This window comes from Trichechus manatus, unplaced genomic scaffold, assembly GCF_000243295.1.
Source record: "Trichechus manatus latirostris isolate Lorelei unplaced genomic scaffold, TriManLat1.0 scaffold00104, whole genome shotgun sequence".
In the NCBI taxonomy this organism is placed as follows: Eukaryota; Metazoa; Chordata; class Mammalia; order Sirenia; family Trichechidae; genus Trichechus; species Trichechus manatus.
In genome coordinates this window covers 2443900-2468460 of record NW_004444040.1, presented here as the reverse complement: position 1 = coordinate 2468460, position 24561 = coordinate 2443900, and the positions used below count along the sequence as shown (strand labels likewise).

Here is a 24561-nt window from a genome sequence, read left to right as displayed (position 1 = left end):
ACAACAAAAAGACAAATAATCCTATTAAAAAATGGGCAAAGGAAATGAACAGACACTTCACCAAAGAAGACATTCAAGCAACCAACAGACACATGAGGAAATGCTCGCAAACACTAGCCATTAGAGAAATGCAAATCAAAACCACAATGAGATGCCATCTTACCCTGGCATTACTGGCACGAATCAAAAAAAAAACTGGAAATAACAAATGTTGGAGAGGCTGCAGGGAGATCAGAACTCTTATGTCCTGCTGGTGTAGTGCAAAATGATACAACCATTTTGGAAAACGATATGGTGCTTCGTTAGAAAGCTAGAAATAGAAATATTGTGTTATCCAGCAATCCCACTCCTAGGAATATATCCTAGAGAAATAAGAGTCATCACACCAATAGACATATGCAGACCCATGTTCATTGCAGCATTGTTCACAATAGCAAAAAGGTGGAAACAGCCTAGATGCCCATCACCAGATGAGTGGATAAACAATCTGTGGTACATACACACGATAGAGTATTATGCAACGATAAGGAACAATGATGAATCTGTGAAGCATCTCTTGACATGGATGAATCTGGAGGGCATTATGCTGAGTGAAATAAGTCAATCACAAAAGGACAAATATTGTATGAGACCACTACTGTAAAAACTCATGAAAAGGTTTACACACAAAGAAACAATCTTTGATGGTTACGAGGCAGGGAGGTGTGGGGTGGGGAAACACTAAATAGACAGTAGATAAGTGGTAACTTTGGTGAAAGGTAAGACAGTACACAGTGCTGGGGAAGCCAGCACAACTTGTACAGGGAAAGGTCATGGAAGCTCCATAGACACATCCAAACTCCCTGAGGGACCGAATTGCAGGGCTGAGGGCTGTGGGGACCATGGTCTCAGGGAATATCTAGCTCACTTGGCATAACATAGTTTATAAAGACAATGTTCTACATTCTGCCTTGGTGAGTAGCGTCTGGGGTCTTAAAAGCTTCTGAGCGGCCATCTAAGATACTCCACTGGTCTCACCCCTTTGGGAGCAAGGGAGAATGAAGAGAACAGGATACAAGGGAAAGATATAGTCCAGAGAACTAAAGGACCACAACTACCACAGCCTTCACCAGACAGAGTCCAGTACAACTATATGGTACCTGGCTGCCACCACCGACTGCTCTGACAGGGATCACAATAGAGGGTCCCGGACAGAGCTGGAGATAAATGTAGAACAAAATTCTAACAAAAAAAGACCAGACTTACTGGCCTGACAAAGACTGGAGAACCCCTGAGAGTTGGCCCCCAGACACCCTTTTAGCTCAGTAATGAAGTCACTCCCAAGGTTCACCGATTAGACAGCCCCATAAAACAAAACGAGACTAAAGGGGCACAACAGCCCAGGGACAAGGACTAGAAGGCAGGAGAGGACAGGAAAGCTGGTAATAGGGAACCCAAGGTCAAGAAGGGAGAGTATTGACATGTCATGGGATTGTTAACCCTTGTCATAAAACAATATGTGTACTAACTGTTTAATGAGAGACTAATTTGTTATGTAACCCTTCATCTAAAGTACAATAAAGAAAAAAAAAGTTTACTCTTACGACAGATAGTTGCACCTGCCCTAAAATTTTTTCCAAGTTAGGCTGCAAAATAAATATATAAAAAAGCAGTAGTTTTTTCCATGCCAGGAATAACCAGTTTAGAAAATATAACGAAAAAGGCTCTCATTCATAATAGCAACAAAAATACACATAATAACTGGGAATAAACTAAAGACAAGTACAAAACCTGTACGAATAAAGCTATCCAAAGCTACTGAAAGGCATAAAATAAGACTAGAATAAATGAAGAGCTATATCATATGCCTGGATAGAAAGACCTGTTCTCCCTATAAATTAGTGAGCTATAAATTTAATATACTTCATTCGTCTTCCCAACAGGATTCTTTTTTACATTTGTTTTTCCATAAAAATATTATATAAAAAAAGCCTTGAAAATATTTTTGAAAAAGAAAGGTAATGATGGAAATATTGCCCTATCATGTATGAATTATAGGCATGCTAAAATTATTGAAACAAAGCATTGAGATACTAATACAGGACATAATAGCCAAGAAAAGGGAACAGACTACAGAATCTAGAAAAATACCCAAGTATGAGTAGGGAGTGACTATGAAAAAGGTAGCATTTAAGACAGTTGAGAAAGGATTTCATAAATGCTACTGGAACAAATAACTAACCGTTTGGAAAAACAATTATAGATCTTTTTTCCATGCCATAAATTCAGATGGATTAAACATTTAAATTTAAGAAGCAAAACCATCTAAGCATTAATGGAGAATATAAGTGGATATTCTGTAATCTTATGTGGGGAAAACAAAAGTAGAAACCATAAAGCAAGGACACAAACTTGGTGCCAACAGGGGCCAGGCAAGAAAATGAATGAGTTAAGTACATTGGATAGAAGACAAAATCATGTAGCCCTCAATTTCTTTTATTTTGTTTTTGTTTGTTTGTTGATTGAGGTATAATTATTTATCTACTCTGAGAACAATTACGTCATAAGCACAGCAGTAAGTGGCAGCTGACATTTGAGTCACAGTTAGGCTGCAAAAGAGTGATAGGGAGTGGTGGAAATTTTCGCTATGAGTATGAATCGACTGGACAGCAACAGGTTTTGGGAGCATGTTGACCCAGGCCGAGGGGGCACACTCACAGTGTAGCCTGTACAAGTTGTGCAACAACATGGTAGCCTGGGGATACCAAGGGCATTTAGCTCTAAGCAGTTGTTGCCATGCAAGAATGAAGCACGAGCTATCAAATCTTCTGACCTTTTTCCATGTAAAGCTGGAAATTGCAAATTTTATGTTCAGTCTCCCTAATTTAAATATTTATCTCAGTTTTTAAAACTTTACATAGGCCAAAAACACATTTGCAGGCCAGATTCAGCCCATAGGCCTCCAGTCTGAACTCCACTATATAGTTTTGGTTTTGGCTTCAGGATTATGCTTACCTCTTGAAATGAGTTGGGATTCTTTCCTTGGTTTTTTCCTATGCTCTGGATCAGTTACATAGCAGAATTATCTGGGCAAGTTTAGAGAGCTTCACCTCCTTTGCCATCAGGGTTTGGGGCCTTTTTGTCAAGGCAGATTTCTATATTTTCAGGTTTTCTTCTTGAGCCAATATATGCCTATAAAATCATCCATTTAATCTAGGTTTTAAAATTAATACTTTATTTTTCTTAAGAATTTTTTTTTTAATCTCTGGATAGCAATAATTTGCAGTTCTTTCTCATTCTTAGTATTTTGTTTGTTTGGTTAATTTCACTTCCCCTCTGGATTTTTTTGTTGTTTTAGTTCATTGATTTTTGTTTTGACTTTTATTAATTCCTTCTTCTGACTTATTTGATTTGATTTGTTCTTTTCCTAGTTTCTAAAGTTGAGTTATTTTCTTCATTTATTTTCATTATTCTTTTTAGATTGATAATACAAATATTGAAGATTGTGAATTTTTTCCTCAGTACAAGGTTTTTTCCCCCAATGTGATTCATTTCTAAATAGTGTATGATTTGTTTTGGTTACTTCTTAGACCCAAGTCAATTTAAAGATTTTTTTTTAAATTTCTAAATTTTTTTTTAATCTTTTTATTGTTGAGTTAATTTATTGCATTATGGTCACAGAATGTGGCCTCTAAGATTTCTATTCATTGGAATGTGTTTTTTTTATGGCATGATAAACAGTTTGTCTAAATATAGATGTCTTAGATTTATTTGAAAAGAATGTGTTTTCTCTGTAAGATACAAAGTTCTGAATGTATATTTATTTGTTAATGGTATTGTTTATATCCTCACTCCTCTCCTTCTTTCTCTTTGACTAAACCAAACCTGTTGGCATTGAGTCGGTTCTGCCTCATAGTGACCCTGTAGGACAGAGTAGAACTGTTTTATAGGGTTTTGAAGGAGTGGCTAGTGGATTCGAACTGCTGACCTTTTGGTTAGCAGCCATAGCACTTAACCACTGCGCCACCAGGGCTAGTCTCTTTGACTACTGGTCTTTAAGTGCTGAGAGGTATGATAGATGCCCACCATGATGATGTTTTTTACCAAATTCTTAACTATGTTTCTAATAACATCTGCTTCTTTATTTTGATGTTATGTTAAGTAAAATTTTGTGTCTGCTATATCTTCTCTGAAGATTAATTATTTTATCACTATAAAATATCATTATTCCATATAGCCCTTTTGGCCTTCATTTCTACTTCTTTTTAAATTGGCACTCTAGCTTTCTGTCTATACTTATACTACTATACTTTTGCTCTTTTTCTTATCCCCACTCCCATTTAAACATATTTTAGGATCATTTTATAAGGGTTTTCTTATATGCAGCATATAGCTGGATATTGCCTTTAGTATCTGAGTATCTCTTTTAATTAAACCCACTGCCGTCTAGTCAATTCCAACTTGTAGCGACCCCATAGGATTTCTTCGGCTGTAAATCTCTGCAGAAGCAGATTGCCACATCTTTCTCCAGCTAAGCCACTGGTCATTTTTCTCATAATAGGTTTTTTATCTTATCCTACCATTTTAGTTTATATTTTTTTAATTTGCTTTCTTAGGATGTCCCTTTTTTCTTTTCCTTTCTAGATTTTGCTGAAATGATCCAATTTTCTTTGTCTCTTTTCACTCCTGCTAGTGATGAAAGTTATACATTCCTACATTGTAACGTACATATTTGAACTTATATTTTTCTAACAAATTTCTGAATTAAATAGAATAGGCTTTCAAAATGAAACTATGGGCATGATTTAACTTGCTTCCTTCTCCCTATCCCCATCTTCCATGTTTTTATGAAATAATCTAAAGTCTTAATCTAAATTACTGTGGGGATTTTAATTAGTGCAATGAGTGTCTAGAGAGAAAGAGAAAGAGACGTATCTGAAAATACCTTTTTCTTTTTTAACCGATACAGATGAAGGATAGTTTGACTGGATGCTAGAATTCTAGCATCACAGTTCTTTTCATTCAAAAGAACAGCCTGGTGATTTACTTCTGAAAGGTCATAGTCTTGAAAACCCAGTGCATATATGGGGACGCCACAAGTCTGAATCGACTCGATGGCAACTGGTTTGTCTTTGTTTTTTCATCTAGACAGCAATAGAAGTTGCTTCATTGTCTTTTTCTTTTTAATTTTTTTTTGAGATAATTACAGAGTCATGTGCCGTTGTAAGAAGTAGTACAGAGCAATTTCTCTTAATGGTGACATCTTGTAAAACTGTAGTACAGTATCACAACAAGGATATTGCCATTGATACAGTCAAGATACAGAACATTTCTACCACTACAAGGATCCCTCATGCTACCTTTTATAGCCACACCTAGTTCCCTCCTACCCCATCCCCTCCATAACCCCTAAAAAACCCAACCCATTGCCATCAAGTTGATTCTGACTCATAACGACCCTACAGGGCAAAGTAGAACTGCCCCATAGGATTTCCAACACTGTAAGTCTTTACGGAAGCAGACTGCCACATTTTTCTCCTGTGGAGCAGCTGGTGGATTCAGACCACTGACCTTTTGGTTAGCAGCCAAGCGCTTAGCCACTGCACCACCATAACCCCTATCTATTAATGTATTCTTGTTACTGATTTTGTCATTTCAAGGATATTTCTATGTAAGTATAATCATACAGTATGTAAGCTTTTGGGATTGGCTTTTTTCACCCAGTGTAGTTCTCTGGAGGAGTCATCCAGGTTGTTGTGTGTATTAATAATTCATTCCTTTTTATTGCTAAGTAGTATTGCATAGTGTGGATATACCATGGTTTAACCATTCACCTGTTGAAGACATCTGGGTTGTTTCCAGTTTTGGCTTATTATGAATAAAGCTGCTATACACATTCGTGTACAGGTTTTTGTGTAAATATGTGTTAATGGAATTGTGTCTCCCAAAAACATGTGTTGAAATCCTAACCTCATACCTGTGAATGTGACCCCATTTGGAAATATAGGTAGTAGGTTCTGATGTAAGTTGAATGCCTCACTTTTTTTTTTTTTTTAAAGTTTTCATTATTATTGCCTTTTATTATCAGTATCTTTATAAATTCGATCTGTATTTGTCTTTGGGGGTTGCGTGAGAACGGTATCAGCAGATTACGTACTGCAACATTGTATGTAGTACATAACTAAAAATAAGATGTACAAAAAAACAGATGGTTGTGAGTGCAATTCACTGTAACTTGAATACATTGTTAATCGAGGACTACCTGTAAAGGCTTTTCTTTTGTTATGTTAATGAGAACATACTGGAGTAGAGTAGGTCCTAAACTTAATCCCTTCTGAGTGGTGTCTTATAAAAAGGGAAAACAGACAAGGAGAGAGAGAGACACACACAGGAGTAAGAGTCCATGCTAGTTAATAGAAATACAATTGATTTTTGTATGTGTGTCTTATATCCGGCAACCTTGCTGAACTCACTTAATAGTTCTAGGAGTCTTTTGTTTGTTTTTTTTTAATATAGATGGTCACATGGTCATGCCATCAGTAAATAAGGGCAGTTTGATTTCTTCCTTCTGATGTGTATGCCTTTTATTTCTTTTTCTTGCTTGTTGCACTAGCTAGACCTTCCAGCATTACACTGAACGAAAGTGGTGACAGAAACATCCTGCCTTGTTGCCAAAAGTATTCACTCTTTCACCATTAAGAATAGTGTTAGCTGTAGGGTTTTTTTTTGTAGATGCTTTCTATCAAACTGAGGACGTTTCTCTCTATTCCTATGTTTCTGAAAGTTTATATCATGAATAGATGTTGAATTTTGTCAAATGCTGTTTTTGTATCAATTGATAATGATCATGTGATTTTTCTTATTTAGCCAGTTGTTATGGTGGATTATTACATTGATTGACTTTTTTTAACATCATAACTTTAAGTTTTATTTTTAATTTGATATTTTAAATAGTTAATACATTAACATGGTAAAAGAAAAAAAAAGCCAGAAAGTATGAAAAGGTACACAGTGAGACATCCTTCTCCTCCATCTCCATTTTTCCCTCCTACCCATTTATACTTCTGCATGGACAGTCACAGAGCCCTGGTGGTGCAGTAGTTAAAAGGTATGGACATCAGCCAAAAGGTTGGCACTTTGAATCCACCAGCCACTCCTTGGAAACCCTGTGGGGCAGTTCTACTCTGTCCTATAGGGTCGCTATGAGTCGGAGTCGGCTTGACGGTAACAGGTTTGATTTTTTTTTTTAATGGACAATCACAGCCATATTTCTTATGTGTCTGCCCTGGGTTTCTTTAAGCATACACAAGCAATAAAAAAGCATTCTGTTTTTCCCATTTTTTTAAAGCTAAATATATTGTTCTCTACCTTGCTTTTTTACACTTAGCAGTATAGCTTTGAGACCTTGCCGTGTAAGTACAAAGAGAACATCATTCCTTTTTACAACTGCCTAATATGCTGTTATTTGAATATAATATTATTTAATCAATCCATATTGTTGAAATTTGGGTTGCCAATATTTTGCTATTATAAGCAATGCTTCAATAAATAACCTTGTGTGTATGTAACTTTACATGTAGAATGCTTGGTCTAATGATACAAGCATTCTGAGAGAGATTATTGTATTGCCCTCCATAGGTATTGTAGAAATTTGTACTCCAGCCAGTAGTGTATGAGAAGTGCCTGTTTCTTCATCACTTCACCAGCCCAGTGTGTTTATTGCCAATTCAATATGTTAAAATAATGGTATCTGTTTACAATTTTATTTTGTTCTTTTTCAGAGTTTATCTGTCATTGTCTGCTTTTCCGTTTGAACTTTGGAATATGCTTCTCTAGTTCTAGAAAGAAAAAAAAACTGTTTTTATTGGATCATGTCAATTCTTCCTAAATTAATTTCATTTTAAATTTTACAGCTTTGTAATGTTGAGTCTTCCCATCTAAGAACATGATACATATTTCCATTCATTCCATTCTATATACTTCAGGGTTATTTTTAAATTTTTCTGATATAGGTTTTGTAAAATTCGTGTTATTTCTAAACATTTTTTTAGTTTTTGTTTTGGTGGTTCTTGTGCCTGTTGTATATGGGGCTCTCCATCATATCTTCTGAGCCGTTCGTATGTAAGAAAATTAGGGGATTTCTATATATTAATTTTATACCCCACAAAATAACTGAATTTTCTTACTGTTTGTAGCAGTTTTTCAGTTGACCCTCTTGAGTTTTTCAAGTATAAAATTATGTTATTGTTGTTGTTATCTGAAAATAGGGATTGTTGAACCTTCCCAAGTTTGGGGAACAATGGAGGTAGCCTGGTTCCAGATCTCCCTTTACCCTCCCGAAAGAGCCGTAAAATAAATAAGGAGAATAATTAAAGCCGTACAGGATCCATGCCTTCAACATTAGCATTACTAGGAAAGAAATACCACAGCAACCTTCAAATCACTTGTAAGTAGAGGAAAAAATAAACAAATTCTAAAACAAATCCCAATGCCAACCCTCTGCAAGCCTGTGGATACAGAGTAGGGGAGGGAAGCCTTAAAAGACTCCATGAAAAAGAACAGACAGGCACAGGGGACTTAGTGGAAGCACAGCAAAATTCACCCTCAGAGAGAGTGAAACAATAAATGCAAAAATACTGCGCACAGTTTGGGACTTGGCAGTTCACGGTGCTGACCACATGGAAGAATCTAAACACTGCTAGACCTGAAACATCAGTCTCTGAGGAACAGTGCTCCTGGTGGGAATTAGGAATATAGACAAGAGGTGGTATAGCTTGGAGATGAGGCAGTAAAGGGAAAGAAGGTAATATGAGGGGAAAATTAAGGACCCTGTAGAAACCAAAGAAAAACAAGCATGCTAACCCGTCCTCTCCCCCACTCCCTCACCATCAATGCAGATTCATAAAAGGAACTGCCTAGAAGAGAGCAGAAGAGGCACTCTTAAACTAGGAACTCTGTCCACGAAATGAATAGATATCAAAAACAGGAGACTACGTGTATACATAAGTACTGCAAAAAGTTAGAAAATGCAAATAAAAGTGTTCCTACTAATGAAAAATCTCCCCAAAAACCAACCTTGAAGTCAAAGAAAAACTGTAATGCCAACACTCCAAACTGAGTTAAATATCCTCAAACAAGAATTTGAGGACATGAAAAAAACTTGAATCAGAAATACAAAAACTAAGAACCAAAATAGACAAAAGATTTAACTCAGGAAAGAAATAGAAGAAAGAGATAAAATAGTTTAAGAAATGAAGACTAAATTATAAAGTACCCAGGGGAGAACAGATTTGAATGAAAACTTAGTAACTGGCATTAAAAAAAGGCAAGAAAACAAGAGAGTGAAAATGAGATCAAGAAAGAAGCGAAAGGTCAGAGAGGAATTGGTTGAAATGTAATGACAGTCAAGGAGGTCAAACATTCATTATTATTAGCGTCCCTAAAGAAGAAAATCAAAACATTGAAACAGAACTAATAGTAAAACTATAAACCGCAATCTAAGAAAACTTCCAGAAATAGAAGACTTGAATCTACATACACATTGAAAGGCCCCCTGGGAATTTGGGAAAATTGACCCAGAACAATTAACTCTGACACATATCCTTGTAAAACTGTTTAAAGAAAAAAATCACAAGGCATCCAGGCAAAAAGATAAATATTTTTTACCAAGGCAAGGGAATTAGACTAGCATCAGATTTCTGAACAATAACAAATAAAGCAAGACAAAAGTGGAGCAGCATTTTCAAGAAACTTAAGGGAGAAAATGTAAACCAAGGGTGTTTGTATATGTAACTTGCCCTTCAAGTTACAAGGCCATCAGACACAGTTTTGAATGTGGCAGAACTTGGACTACTGTAGACATGTGCTCTTCCTGAAGAATCTACTAAAGGATGATCTTCACTCACCCAAAAGAAAGTTTTGCAAAAGAACTGACAGTAAGCGTTTTATGTATTCAGTTGTAGAGGTAAAACTAAAAGAAGGTTGGTGACATCGACTGAAGAATATACAAATATCATATGTTCTGACAAAGTAGAAAGAATGCAGCTCAAAACTGGAAGGAGAGGGAAGGAAAGTAGAATAAAATCATTGACTGTTGTAAAGTTAATAGGTGGGAGTCGAAGGAGACTGTTAAAAACTGACAGATTATAAAAAGTAGGAAAAAAGGGAATTAAGGGCACTAAAAAAAAGTATTAACATAAAGCTACCATTAGAATAAAAATATAAGCCTTCCTAAATACCAAAAGAAAGTTTAAAAAGGCAGAACAAACACAGTAAAAAGAATATAATACACAGTAATTGCAAATGATATGTATACCATTACATTGTTGTTGTTGTTGGGTGCCTTTGAGTTGATTTCCAACTCATAGCGACCTCATGTGATAGAGTAGAACTGCCCCATAGGGTTTTCTAGGCTGTAATCTTTACGAGAGCAAATCACCAGATCTTTCTCCCATTACATTGATTGACTTTTAAATGTTGAAACATCTTGCATACTTGGAATAAATCTCACTTGGTCATGTGTATAATTCTGTTTATATGTTGCTGAATTCTACTTTTTAATATTTTGTTAAGGATTTTTGTGTCTATGTTCATGAGATACTGTGTTTATCTGGTTTTGATACCAAGGTAACACTAGCTTCAAAAATGAATTGGGAAGTACTCTTTCACCTTCTGTTTTCTGCAAGAAATTGTCTAGAATTCATGTTAATGCTTTAAAATTTGGTAGAATTCTCTGGTGAAATCAGCTGAGCTTGGAGTTTTCTGTTTTGGGAATTTTAAAATTACAAATTCATTTACCTTAATAGTTATAGAATTATTCAAATTATTTCATATTGGGTGAGTTATGGTAGTTTGTGTTTTTTGAAGGAATTGGTCTTTTATTTATGTTGTTAAATGTATGTGTGTTTATGTGTGTATACTCTTATTGTCCTTTTAATGTCTACAGGGTCTCTAGTGATATCTCCTGTTTAATTCCTAAAATTGATAATGTGTATCTTCTTTCTTTTTATCTTTGTCAGTCTTGCTAGAGGTTTGTCAGTCTTAATGATCTTTTCAAAAAACTAACAGCTTTTTATTTCACTGATTTTCTCTATTGTGTTTCAGTTTCATTGGTTTTTGCTCTTCATTATTTCCTTCCTTCTGCTTGACTTGAGTTTATTTTCTTTTTCTAGATTTTTGAAGTAGGAACTTAGATTACTGAGTCGAGTCTTTTCTAATATATGTGCACGCTCAATGTTGTGAATTTCCCTCTCAACACTGCTTTAACTGTGTCCCACAAGTTCTGATATGTTGTATTTTCATTTTTAATCAATTTAATTTTTGTTGTTGTTGTTGTTTTAATTTCCCTTGAGACCTCCTTTTCGACCCATGAATTCTTTATGTTATTTAGTTTCCAAGTGTTTGGAGATTTTTCTGTTAACTCTCTGACATTGGCTTCTAGTTTTATTCCATTGTGTGTGGGGAACACACTCTGTGTGATTTCAGTTTTTAAAAGTTTGTTTAGGTTTGTTTTGTGGTCCAGGATATGGTCTATCTTGGTTGAGTTTTTCTTTATCCTTTCTAGTTCTGTATCTAGTCATTCTATCAAGTATTGAGAGGGGGTGTTGAAGTTTCCAAGTGTAATTGTGAATTTGTCTATTTCTCCTTTCAGTTCAGTCAGTTTTTGCAGATGTTCAGCTCTTATTTCCTAAGAGGAGAGGTATTTTACCAAGCCCAGTTTCTCTGGTGGGAGATATTTCTGAAGGATTGAAGGATAGTCATTTAAGTCTTGACTGTAGCAGGTGTCACCAAGTGAGGCCCTGTCCAAGCAATGTGCAAGTGAAGAGCTAAGTTTTGTGCAGCTGCAATTTTCTTATCACTCTGCAGTATATACTCTAGGTATATTTGATAAAGTACTCCTTAAACTATATCCTTCCCTGCCTTCGTAAGGAGGATCTGAGTATGAGAAAAAGGAAATTAAATATTTGAGTAAAAGTACTTGCTTTGACTGAACCAACCTGGAAAATGGCTGAAAGCTCGAAAGTAATTAAAATTTAAGGGGAGTCTCCATGGGATGAAGCTGTTCTATGCAGCTATTGACTTCCTGGTATAAGTTTTTAGAGGCTGGAAATTAAAGTAATAAAATGACTTAGGTTTCAGATACAGCCAAATCAGCATCTAAATAGTGTTTACAGTATAAATAGACTCCTGCAGGAGTCAACAAGGACTTTAAAGATCTATGAGCATATTTTTAATTTACCATGCATAAATAAAAGTAGAAGTGTCATTTTGTTTGGTGGTTTTAGTTTTGTTTTGATTTTTGACAGTGGTCATGGTTATAATTCAGTTATCAGTCTGTGGTCTTGATAAACAGGCCTAGTGGGAGCTCTTTATTTTGTAAGAAATCAAAATGGCAAGGAAAGTTCTCTAGCAAGAAGGTGTGATGAGCCATATATATCTCTCCTTCCACTTAATCATGCTTTATATTACATCACCTAAAGAAGGGAATGACCTCCTTTCCTCGAATTTTAACTGTGCAGTGATCAATTAAGTATTACCAAACAAACCAGCCTAGACAGAACCTTTTTAAATGTGTAAACAACATTTGCTGCTTTCTGATTATAAAAGTAACACATAAGAAAGGCAGTAGAGCATATAGAAGATTACTGGGTGCTGCAAACAGTTTGTGCTTGGCTGCTAATCGAAAGGTTGGCAGTTCAAATCCACACAGCAGCGCTGTAGAAGAAAGCCCTGGAAATCTGCTTCTGTAAAGATTACAGCCGAAAACTGTATGGCACTCAGTTCTACGCTGTAACACACACGCTTAGTGGTAATGGGCTAGTACATAGAGGCTGAGAGTGCTGGCAGCGAAGTCGTAGAAGCCCAGCTCCCGTACATACTTGGCCTGTCAGGTATCTCTGTAAGCTTGGGTTTCCTTATCTGTAAAATGGGGGGCGGGGGGGGAATTATGGAAGTTTGATGTGAAGATTAAATAATGCCAGTAAAATGCTTAGAACAGGCTCCAGCTTAATAAAGAGAATTTAAAAAATGTTAGCTGCTACTGCTTTTATTATTATAATTTTTTATTGTTGAAAATAATATTAAAAAGAAAATCAAAATGACTAGTAAACCACAAGTGACTTAACATTTTGATGTGTTTTTCAGACTTTTTTCTTTGTATAGCTATACATACACACACGTGTGTAATCTATATGTATATATATCTGTATTATATACGTACATGCATACATATAGATTGTCCATTTATTCATTGCTGTCCAGCCGATTCCGACTCATAGCGACCCTGTAGGACAGAGTATAACTGCCCCATAGTGTTTCCAAGGCTGTAAATCTTTACAGAAGCAGACTGCCACATCTTTCTCCCGCAGAGCAGCTGGTGGGTTCGAACTGCCGACCTTTTGGTTAACAGCTGAGTGCTTAACCACTGTGCCACCAGAACTCCTTAGGATCATATATATACACACATATACACAAATACACACGTACATATATATATACACACACACTTTTTTTTCACTTTTTACAAAATTGAGGCCATTCTTTATATACAATTTATATCCAACTTAATTTTTCCCACATATCTTTACATTTTTCTTGACATTCAAATTCTTCAAAAACATAGATTTTCATGACCTCATAATATTATACCGTATAACTCTACATAATTATTTAATCATTACCTCCTTGTGAGATATCTAAGTTATTTCCAATTTTTTACCTTTATAAGTATTGCTGCTTTAAAGATTGAGAGTTATGGGTTAAAAAGTTTGAAAACTCTGAAGAATTGTCTTTTTTTTCTTTTTCCCCCTTCTTTGAGGTTGAATTTTTTCATGTTTGTTGATCACTGATGTTATTTCAGTAAAATACCTTTTAGGGAACGAATGGAACTTATAAAGCTTTTTATGTAGTGCCGGTTACATAGTAAGTGGTCAGTAAATATTTGTGGAACGATGAATGAATGACAAGCTCATTAACACTTTGCCTGTCATATATGTTTCGAATGGAGTCGAGCCTTAGAAAATGCTTACCTCTATACATTTACAAAAATAATGCAATTTTGTAAATGTAAATAATTGTCTTTATACCTAATTTTTTCCCATTTTTTTCTTGCCCCGCAGTTCATCCATGAGCTCGGATTTCCCTCATTACAACTTCAGGATGCCTAACATCGGATTCCAGAATCTGCCTCTCAACATATATATTGTGGTTTTTGGCACTGCTATATTTGTCTTCATCCTTAGTTTACTCTTCTGTTGCTACTTGATTAGGTAATCGATTTTCATTCTGTATTACTTCAGAATATTTTAAGCAGTCAGACAGCTCTTTTCCCTCAGATTCAAAAAAAATTTATAAGTCCAATAATAAGTAAAATTTCTAAAATTAAGGGTGACTTAGCATTTTAATCTTCTGTGAGTACTAATCAGTAAAAAACACCTTTATGCAATCTTCAATCCCATCTGCTGATGAAGTATTTTACTTTATAGGAGAAAATTGTCTCCATTTATTTTCCCATCATATTAGCACCTAGTCCAAATGGGTTATGTCATTATTTTTCCCCAAGATTTAGTCTACTTTCACAGAGATTTCAGAATTTTAACCAAAGTCATTAGAGGTCAGAAGACAAGGTCCAAGCCTTTAAAAAGTTTCTTGTGGTCTTTCAAGAAGATTTTAAGCTTCCGTTTGTTGTGGAACTGGTCAGAAGTTCAGGTAATTGATTATCTGCATAAAACACTAAATACCCACAGGCTACGCAGCACGTGTACAGACAAGTGATGAAGGATAACTTATAACTTGTCACTCGGGGTGGTCCTGCATTTGGCCAGTAAAGATCCATGGTTGACTGACTCATAATTGTTTAAACAAGCATTGTTTCTGTTTTACATTTTTAAATAGGGCCTAATTTCAGTACCAAAACTGAGGCTGTAAAAATCTTTTTACTGTATTATTCCAAGAGCTTTATGGAGTGTAAGAGTAGAAAGTTGACTTTTAGTAAACGGCTATACATATAACGTTTAGTGTTTGCCACAGTTTATGATTATGGTTACGGTAAATACCATCATCAGATATCTTTCAGCAGTAATTCCGTTTTAGGGAGATGAGTGCTGACTGATAGTCAAATTCATATAAATTTAGTGTGTGGTTTCTGATTTTCTGAGAAGTGCTTTTACATTCCTCATAGCAAAGTCTTTTCTGAAGTTCTCACAAAATCCCTGTATCGTATAGATATATTGGCTGCTTATATGATTTTTACATCTTGCTCAGAAAAATAAATGAAATACTTGAGGCTAATATAACTACAGTATTGAGGAGAAACCTTTTTAAAATGTGTTTATTTCTAGAAATTCTCCTTTTTCTTACATTTGTTTGTTGTTGTTGTTAGCTGCCATTGAGTCAGCTTCTTACTGACAGCAACTCCATGTGTTCCAGGGTAGAACTGCTCCATAGGGATTTTTTGGCTGTAATCTTTACAGAAGCAATTTTCCAGGCCTTTCTTCCACTGAGCGGCTGGGTAGATTTGATCTGCCAACCTTTAGGTTAGCAGCCTATCACAAACCACTTCTGCCACGCAGGCTCCAAAATGCTGACTATTTACATAAAATTTATTATGTAAATTTATTTATTAATAATTTTTATGTAAATAGGCAACATTCCTCTTAAAAATAGGGAATTAACCATGGCCCAGATAGGACCTCATAGCATTAAAATAAATCCCTTTTTTCAGACCTGCTGTATTTCTTGATAATTCCTCTGCAAATGGTGGTTTAACTCTATAATTTGTGAATTTAACATTTTAAATCAAATTGTTTTTTAAAAGAGTACAAAAATAATGACAAAATACAATAGAAAATATCCATTAAGGAAGGGTTGTTGTTGTTGGGTACTGTCAAGTCGATTCCAACTCATAGTGAACCCTATATGACAGAGTAGAAATCCCCTAGGGTTTCCTAGTCTGTAAATCTTTATGGAAGAAGACTGCCACCATATCTTTCTCTGGCGGAGTGGCTGGTGGGTTCGAACCGCTGGCCTGACAGCTAGCAGCCAGTGCTTAACCATTGCACCACCAGGGCACCTTAAGGAAGCGTTAGCATATATATAATATTTAATCCTAAAATGTATAACTTATGGTATAGTTTTTTTTTTACTATGTCAAAGAATTAATTAAGTCATAACTTTTTCTTTCTTTTTTTAAGAAAAACACTAATATGCCAGTTGTGATTCTGGGTTAATTTTTTTAGAAGTAAGTTATGAAACTCCATTTTACTGCATTGTGTCGCTTTTGATAATTAAGCAAATAAAGCAAAGCAATGAAGAAAAAATAATGATAGCAGTTATTTTCATGCATTATCCTTGTACTTCATTTTATCATTCAAGCTAATAAAATGAAGAGATGGGGATCTGCTACACTAAAATAAAATTCTCATGGTTAGATTGGCCCATAAAATAAATAATATCACCCGTGTGTACTGTGCTCAAAATTATCGTCTAGATGAAGCCAAATGGTTAACATTTACCCTAGACCAAAGATGAGAAGGCGAGGGGAGGGGCAGGGAGGCTAAATTAATGGAAACAGAACAACCAAAATGGAAATAACCAGAATGCTGATAAATTGTGAAGAATGTAACCAATGTCATTAATATGTATAGAAATTGTTAAGTGACAACCTTATTTCCTGTGTAAACTTTCACCAAAAACACAATAAAATATATTTTTTTAATTTTTAAAAAGCGAAAAAAAATACGTTTAATCAGAAATGACAGTCATGTTCAAACATTTGTAAACTTCATTTACTAGTCATTGGCAACATTTTGAAAATTTAATCCTGACCTGTCCCTTTCTGATAATCCTAATTTGTTACCTTTAGTCCTTCAAATGTTAAACTTGGATTTAACAAGTCATTTATAGTGCATCTGGAGATCATGGATTCAGTGCCTCCAAAATTACCCAAGCCCATTTTTTAGCATAACCTACTAGCACCTTCCCAGGAGGCTCTTCCGTTCTCATGCAGAGAACAGCTCCATCAGCCACCACCTATTCCAGTCACAGCTACACAAGTCAGAACCATAGGAGGAATACAACTTAGGCACCCACCACCAGCAACAATTTTACACACTAGTGGAGAATCTGCTGAATATGGTAACAAATCATGTAATATTCTCTCTCTCTTTACTGTATCCCAGACACCCAGAACAGTACCTGGCACAATATTAGGCACTCAATAAATGTTTGCTGGGTGAATAAATGAATAATTTTTCTAGTAGCAAGTAAATAAGTATGCCTAAAGTGAAAAATCAAAAAGTAGCAACATAAGCAAGTTATTCAGAGCTGTGGAACTAAATGCAAAATAATGAGTTAAAAGGGGAAAAAATGGTTCTCTCTGGGGAAGAGGGCAGACTGCTGGTGTTTGTTACTAACTTTGTAGAACTATATATGATTTTTAAATATGTACACATATAACTTAGATAAAATGAAAACTAAAAGTATAGGAAATTTTTTTTAATTGGTTACCTAATAAAAATTATAAAGTCTTGAACCAAGATAATGACGATGGACTGAGAGAGCATGTTTTGGTTGTGAGAAATATTTGAGTGGGGAATGCACAGAAATTGATGACTGGATATTAAAGGCAAGAAAGGGATGAGTTTAGACTCTTTCCTGGGCTTCTGGCCTAGGCAGCTGGGATTGCCCAGATAGCAAATGCCTTCACAAAGATAGAAAATACATTGGCAAGTTCTAGGTGGAAGAATGAGGGATTCCATTTCAGACGTGGGGAAACTGAGTTCCCTGTGTAACAGACAGGATGTTCAGATGTTTCGTTGGAGGTATGGGTCTAAAACTTACAAGAAATCTGGTCTGGAAATAGGAGGTTATGTAATAATAGGTGGTAACTGAAGCCCGGAGTGTCCCCTAGGGAGAATGGTAGAGTGAAATAAGATGGATCCAGGACAGAACCTGAGGGAAACATTGATACTTAAGAAGAGCCCATAAAAGAAACTGGTAAGGGATGGCAAGGGATAGGAGGAAAATCATGAGAGAGGTGCCCCACAGATAGAGATTCAATGGGTTGAGTCAGTTGTGTCATCTGCTTCCAGGGAGATCCAGGAGATAAGAATTGAAAAGTTCCCATTATATTTGACAGGTTTGCATCCATAACCTTAGTTAGAAAAGTTTCAGTAGCTTGGGGTACAGGGTCATGGAAGGTGGGCTCTAATGGGGCAAAGCCTGATCAGCAGACGAGGAAATGGAAACAAGGAATATCACCTCTTTTTTGAAGAACCTTGGCTGAGAAAAGATCAGGTTGGGGGGAGAGATGCTATAGAATCACAAAAATATTTTGTTGTTGTTGTTGTTTTTAAGATATTTATATTAAAAAGGATGAGCCAGTTGTTGAGGATTTGTGAGAAAGGATAAATCATGGAGGGAGGTCACTTAAGAGATAAGAAGAGACACATCTAAGAGATGAAGAGGTATTAGTCAGAAGCAGGAGAATACCTTCTCCTAAGACAGAGATGAGGGTAATGTAGAGAATGATACATGTGTAGGTATGTGGGACTGGGAATTACAAAGCTTTATACCTGACTTAGGAGCCCTGGTGGTGAAGTGCTTAAGAGCTCAGGCTGCTAACCAAAAGATGAGCAGTTCAAATCCACAGACCATTCCTTGGAAACCATATGGGGCAGTTCTACTCTGTCCTGTAAGGTCACTATGAGTTAGAATTGACTCGCCAGCACACAACAATACCTGACTTAAAAAAAAAAAACAAAAAAAAAAAAACACCTTTTTTCTCTGTGGAGTAAAATTGATAGCTGAAAATGATGGAGGAGGATATAGTGGTATAAAGCTTAAAGAGCATGACAAGAGTTTGAAATGACCACTGTGTGAAAGCTTAGGGTACTGAGCATGGATAGGTAGAATGATTAGAGAGCAATGTGGAGGAACTGAGAATGGAGACCACAAAATTGTAGTGACCATAAGCTACATAGTTTTATCATTTTCTTCAGCACTGTTCAGCGTTATTTGTTATGCCCTCTTAGATACTCATCTTTTTATCAACCAGCTTTTATTAAGCACTTACTACATGCCTGCCAGATCCTGTGCTAAGTACTATACCTGCAGTTGAACTAGGTAATGTTACTGTCTTTATTTTACAGAAGTTAAATAACTTCCCTAGGATCACACAGATAAGAGTTAGTTAGAGCTGGGGTTCAAACCCAGTTCTGTCTGATCCTAGAGCATGTGCTCTTACCCCTTAAAAATAATGAAGAAAAGAAAAAACAACAGTGACTGACTTGTATTTATCAGGCTTCATTCCAAAATAACCATTTCAGAATTTCATGAACCCACTGAAACCCACTGCCGTTGAGTCGATTCCGACTCATAGCAACCCTATAGGACAGAGTTGAACTACCCTATAGAGTTTCCAAGGAGCAGCTGGTGGATTTGAACTGCCAGCCTTTTCGTTAGCAGCCTAATGCTTAACCAGGGCACCACCAGGGCTCCCAGAATTTCATAATCACTCTCGGGAGACAGATTTGCATATTGAGGATATTTTTTTGTGTGTGTGCTGCTATACTCACTTTATTTATTTATTTTTTATTGTACTTCAGGTGAAGGTTTACAGAACAAATAGTTTCTCATGAAACAGTAGTACACATATTGTTTTATGACATGGGTTAACAACCCCACGACATGTCAGCCCTCTCCTTTCTCGACTTTTTTTTTTTTTGGTGAAAATATACATAGCCAAAGATAAAACATTTCCAAAATTTCTACATGCACAGTTCAGTGACATCAACTACGCTCTTCCAGTTGTGCTGCTATTCTCACTTTAGATGAAGGTTTACAGAACAAAATAGTTTCTCCTGAGGATATTTTTAAACTTTTTTTCTATTGTGAGCCCAGAGTTTTTTAATGAATACAGTACCTACTTCACTTTTCTTTTAAATAATGATAGCAAGCTACTTAAAAATAAATAAAAATATTATTCCCTACCCCGTATTTTCTTCCCCCAAAAAAGACACAATCTATATTTACTAGTATGATTCCTAGAAGAAATAATAAAAAGACATGTGTTAAATACTAGCTTAATGTAGCAAATGCAAAATAAAACAGTACAATCTAAAATATGTAACTAATGGGACTCAGAGTGAAGGAGTAATCAGTAGGGTGAAGCTAATTTAAGGAAAGACTTCCTAGAAGAGATGAATTTAGGGCCACAGATTGAAGAAAAAGGTGGGCACAAATTGATCTGTGCTGTGATAGGGCAGTACAAGCTTTGTTTTGGGAAAACATGCAGATCCAACTGAAAGATTCAAATGAGCAAAACAAAGTTACAAATCAAACCTCTTTTTAATGAAATTCATAGTTTTTCCTTTATATAAAAATGTACTGTTTACTTCTTTCAGTAAAACAAGCAAACAAACAAATAAAAATCACTAAGGATATAGATGATTTGAACTACATGATTACTAAATTTGACCAGGAAGAAAATAAAAAAGCTAAGCACATCAATCATAAAATAGAAAGTAAATGTATAATAGAAAAATCATTGAAATCAAAAGCTGGTTCTTTAGAAATATTACTAATATTGATGAATCCCCAAAAAACTGATCAGGAAAATAGGAGAAGAAACATAAATTACTAATATCAGAAATGCAAAAGAGAATATCACTACAAATCCTAGAAACATTTAAAAGATCACAGTAGGATATTATGAACAGCTTTATGTCAATAAATTTGAAATTTTTTAGATGCATTAGACAGATTCCTAGAAAAAATATAGCTTATCAGAATTGACACAAGAATGGAAAATATGAATAATTGTATATCTAATAAGAAATTGAATGTGTTGTTAAAACATTCCCACGAAGAAACTGCAAGCCACATAACCTCACCAGTGAATTCCTCCAAACATTTTAGAAAAAAAATAATACCACTCTTCTGTAACTTTTCCAGGGAAACCCTGGTGGCGTTGTGGTTAAGAGTTAAGCTGCTAACCAAAAAGTCAGCAGTTCGAATCCACCAGGTGCTCCTTGGAAACTCTATGGAGCAGTTCTAATCTGCCCTATAGGGTCGCTATGAGTTGGAATCAACTTGACGGCAGTGGGTTTATGGGTATGACTCTTCCAGAGAATAGAAGTAAAGGAAACACTTCTCAACTCATATAATAATGAGGCCAGCATAATTTTGATACCAGAACCTGACAGGGACATTACAAGAAAGGAAATTATAAGCTGAAACTATCCCCTGAGGTCACCTTTTAGCTAAATAACAGATTGGCTCACAAAATAAAGAATATCACCCATGAGTACTGCGTTCCTTTAAAAAAAATCGTCTGTATGAGACCAAATGGCCAAGTTACTTTAAAACAAAGATGAGAAGGTAAGGGTGCAGGGAAGCTAGATTACTGGAAATGGAACAACCAGAACGGAAATAGTGAGAATGTTCATGCATTGTGAAGAGGGTAACCAGTGTTACGATTTGTGTAGAAATTGTTGAATGGGAACCTAATCTGCTGTGTAAACTTTCACCAAAAACAATAAAATATTATTTTAAAATAGAAATTATAGGCCAGTCTCTCTCATGAACAACATAGAAGTAAATCAAATCCAAGAATGTAGAAAAAGGATAGTACATCACAACCAAATGTGGTTTGTTCCAGGAATGAAGATTGCTTTAACGTTCAAAAAGCAATCGTATAATTTGTCACATTATTAGTAAAAGAGGAGGAAAAAAATGATGAAAGAAAGCATTTGATAAAATTTAATACCTATTCATGATTTTTAAAAAACTCTACAAACCAAGAATAGGACTTCTTTATCTGATCAAGGGTATCTACAAAGAACCTAGAGAAAATGCCATACTTAATAGTGACATACTGATAGCTTTCCTCCTGAGATTGGAAATGAGATAAAGGTATTCACGTTGTCACCACTTCTATTTAGCATGTACTGGAGGTCGTAGCCAGTGCAAAAAAAAAAAAAAAGAGAGAAGAAAAATGTAAATACATGAAAGAATAAAAGAAAAGAAAGAATACAGATGTAAAATATATAAAGACTACAAAGTCAAAAATTAAACTATCATTTGCAGACATGATTGTGCACATCTAAAAAATCTAAGCGTCTACAGATAAACTATTTAGAATTAATAAGTGAACTTAGCAAAGTCACTAGATACAGGGTCAGTGTACAAAATTTTTTTTTCCTATGTAGTAGCCACAAACAATTAGAAAATAAAAAATACTTAAATATCATTTATAGTAGCATCAAAAAATATTAAATACCTAGGAATAAATCTAAGAAAGATATTAAAGACCTCTACAGAGAAATGTATAGAGAGAAATTAAATCTAAGTTAAGTAAAGGATTATACCATGTTTATGCATTAGAAAACTCAGTCTTGCAAAAATGTCAGTTCTGTCTCAGTTGATGTATAAATTCCATGCAATCTCAGTAAAAATTCCAACAGGGTGTGTGGGTGTGTGTGTGTGGGTGTGTGTGTGTGTGTGTGTGTGGGTGTGTGTGTGGAAATTAACAGGCTCAGGAAATTTATATGGAAATGCAGAGGACCAAAAATAGCCAAGGCAGTCATTAAGAAGAACAAAGCTTGAGGACTTATACTACCAGATGTATAAAGCTACAGTACAATAAAACAGTGCCTAGATTATTTATCTATTGTCCAGCTCTTGATTTGTAAGTACTATTCTCCATTAAAAAGAAATAGCGCTTCTTGGAAGAAGTGTTTGGTTTCAGGGCTGGGGCGGGGAAAATGTGAGCTTGGAACATCTTGTAGTGCCAGTAAGGAAGGAAATACTTGGAAAAGAATAGGGGCATGTTGAAAGGACTTAGAAGTTAACCTGAAGGAGTTCCTAAAGGACAAAGCTAGATCAATTTTGAGCAACAAAATAAGTAATGATCATATTGGATTATAACCCACAGACTGAAATAAATATGTCCCTACTGGTATAAATAAATAATTGGATAAATAAGTGGAGGAGAAGGGACATCTCTTCCTTACATAAGAATTTCAGTTAATAAATGTACAAGGAATTAGGAAAATAGAAAACCAGCATTAGGTAAACATCAGTAGTAAATAATTGTTGCAAGCAAGATGGGTGCTAAAATAAGTGGGCAAAAGCTTGAGAAAAAAAACAGGATATTTGCAATTTCTACATATCTATCCCAAAATATTTATTAATTACAAAGGAGGAAATAATAAGTTTACAGTGGAGAAACCCGGTAAGCACTGCCTTAACTGAGTGATCCTAGTTACTATGTCAAAGGCTTGAAAGACAGGAAAGACTGGAACTGTCACAGATTAGAGAAGATTTAGGAGACATAACAACTGAATACAAGGTGGGGTCCTGGATTGGAAAGGGATATTAATGGAAAAACTGATGAAATTCAAATAGAGCCTGTAGTTTATTTAATAATATATAAACGTTAATTTCCTGATAGTGTGTTGACCAGGGCTTCGAACTGGTTCATTCCAGTTCGAACTCCTGCTGAGAATTTGCAGTTCCACCCCAGATATACTGAATCAGAATCTACAGCTTAACAAGATCCCCAGGTGATTCTTATGTATAATAAATTTTGAGACCCACTGCTCAACTAATGGTTCTCAGAATTGGTCCCTAACCAGCAGGATTAGCCTCACCTGGGAACGTGTTAGAAATGCAAATTCTCAGCAGGGGTTAGAACCAGAATGAGTCTCTTGGAAGCCCTGGTATTGACACAGGATAGGCAGATAGACTAAGGGAACAGAATAGAAACACTAGAAACAGACCTACATAATGAATTATTCACCTGATTTACAACATATGTGCTACTGCAGTGCGGCGGGGAAAGGAGAGTCTTTTCAATAAATGATTGTGAGTCAAATGAACATCTGTGTGGAGATAAAAAGAAACTCGACCCCTGTTTCACATCATGCGTAAAAACCAATTTCAGATGGATAGTAGACCTAAATGTGAGTGGTAAAATAACTGTCTTCACACACACACACAGTATCTTCATGATCTTGGGATAGGCAAAGGTTTTTTGTTTATTTTTTAATTGGATAGAAAAAGAACTAACTTTATTGGAGAAGGCTGATAAATTGGATTTCATTTAAATTAAAAATGTTCATCAGAAGATACCATTAAGAGAATGAAAAGGCAAACCACGAAGTAGAAGATAATTGCAATACATTGACCCAGCAAAGGGCTTGTATCTAAAATACATAAAGAACTATAAATAAATCAGAAAAAGATAACTCATTTTTTTGTTTGTAAATTTTTTTATTGTTGTAATTAAATGAAATTTACATTTCAAGTTAGTCTCCCATACAAATTGTTTTTTACATACATTGTTATGAGACCCCAACTGCTCACCCCATCCTGCGACAGCACACTCCTCCCCTCCCTCCCAATTCCCCATGAACATTCAACCAGCTCCTAACTCTCTCTGCCTTCCCATCTCCCCTCTGGACAGAAGCTGCCCCTTTGGTGTCTTGTATCTACTTGACTAAGAGGCATATTCTTCACAAGTGTCACTTTATGTCCCGTAGTCCAGTCCAATCCCTGTCTGAAGAGTTGGCCTTGGAAATT

General features: G+C 35.5%; 1 protein-coding gene across 5 annotated transcripts in view; it reads left to right on the top strand.

Moving 5' to 3' along the window:
* Positions 1–24561, top strand: part of RNF24 (ring finger protein 24) — an 85095-nt gene that overhangs the window by 47396 nt on the left and 13138 nt on the right. For all 5 annotated transcript variants that reach the window (XM_023737520.1, XM_023737519.1, XM_023737518.1 and 2 more), the window contains one exon: positions 14097–14246. In XM_023737520.1, coding sequence (XP_023593288.1) covers positions 14104–14246 — 143 coding nt within the window. In that variant the 5' untranslated portion in view covers positions 14097–14103. The remainder of the gene's footprint in view (positions 1–14096; positions 14247–24561) is intronic.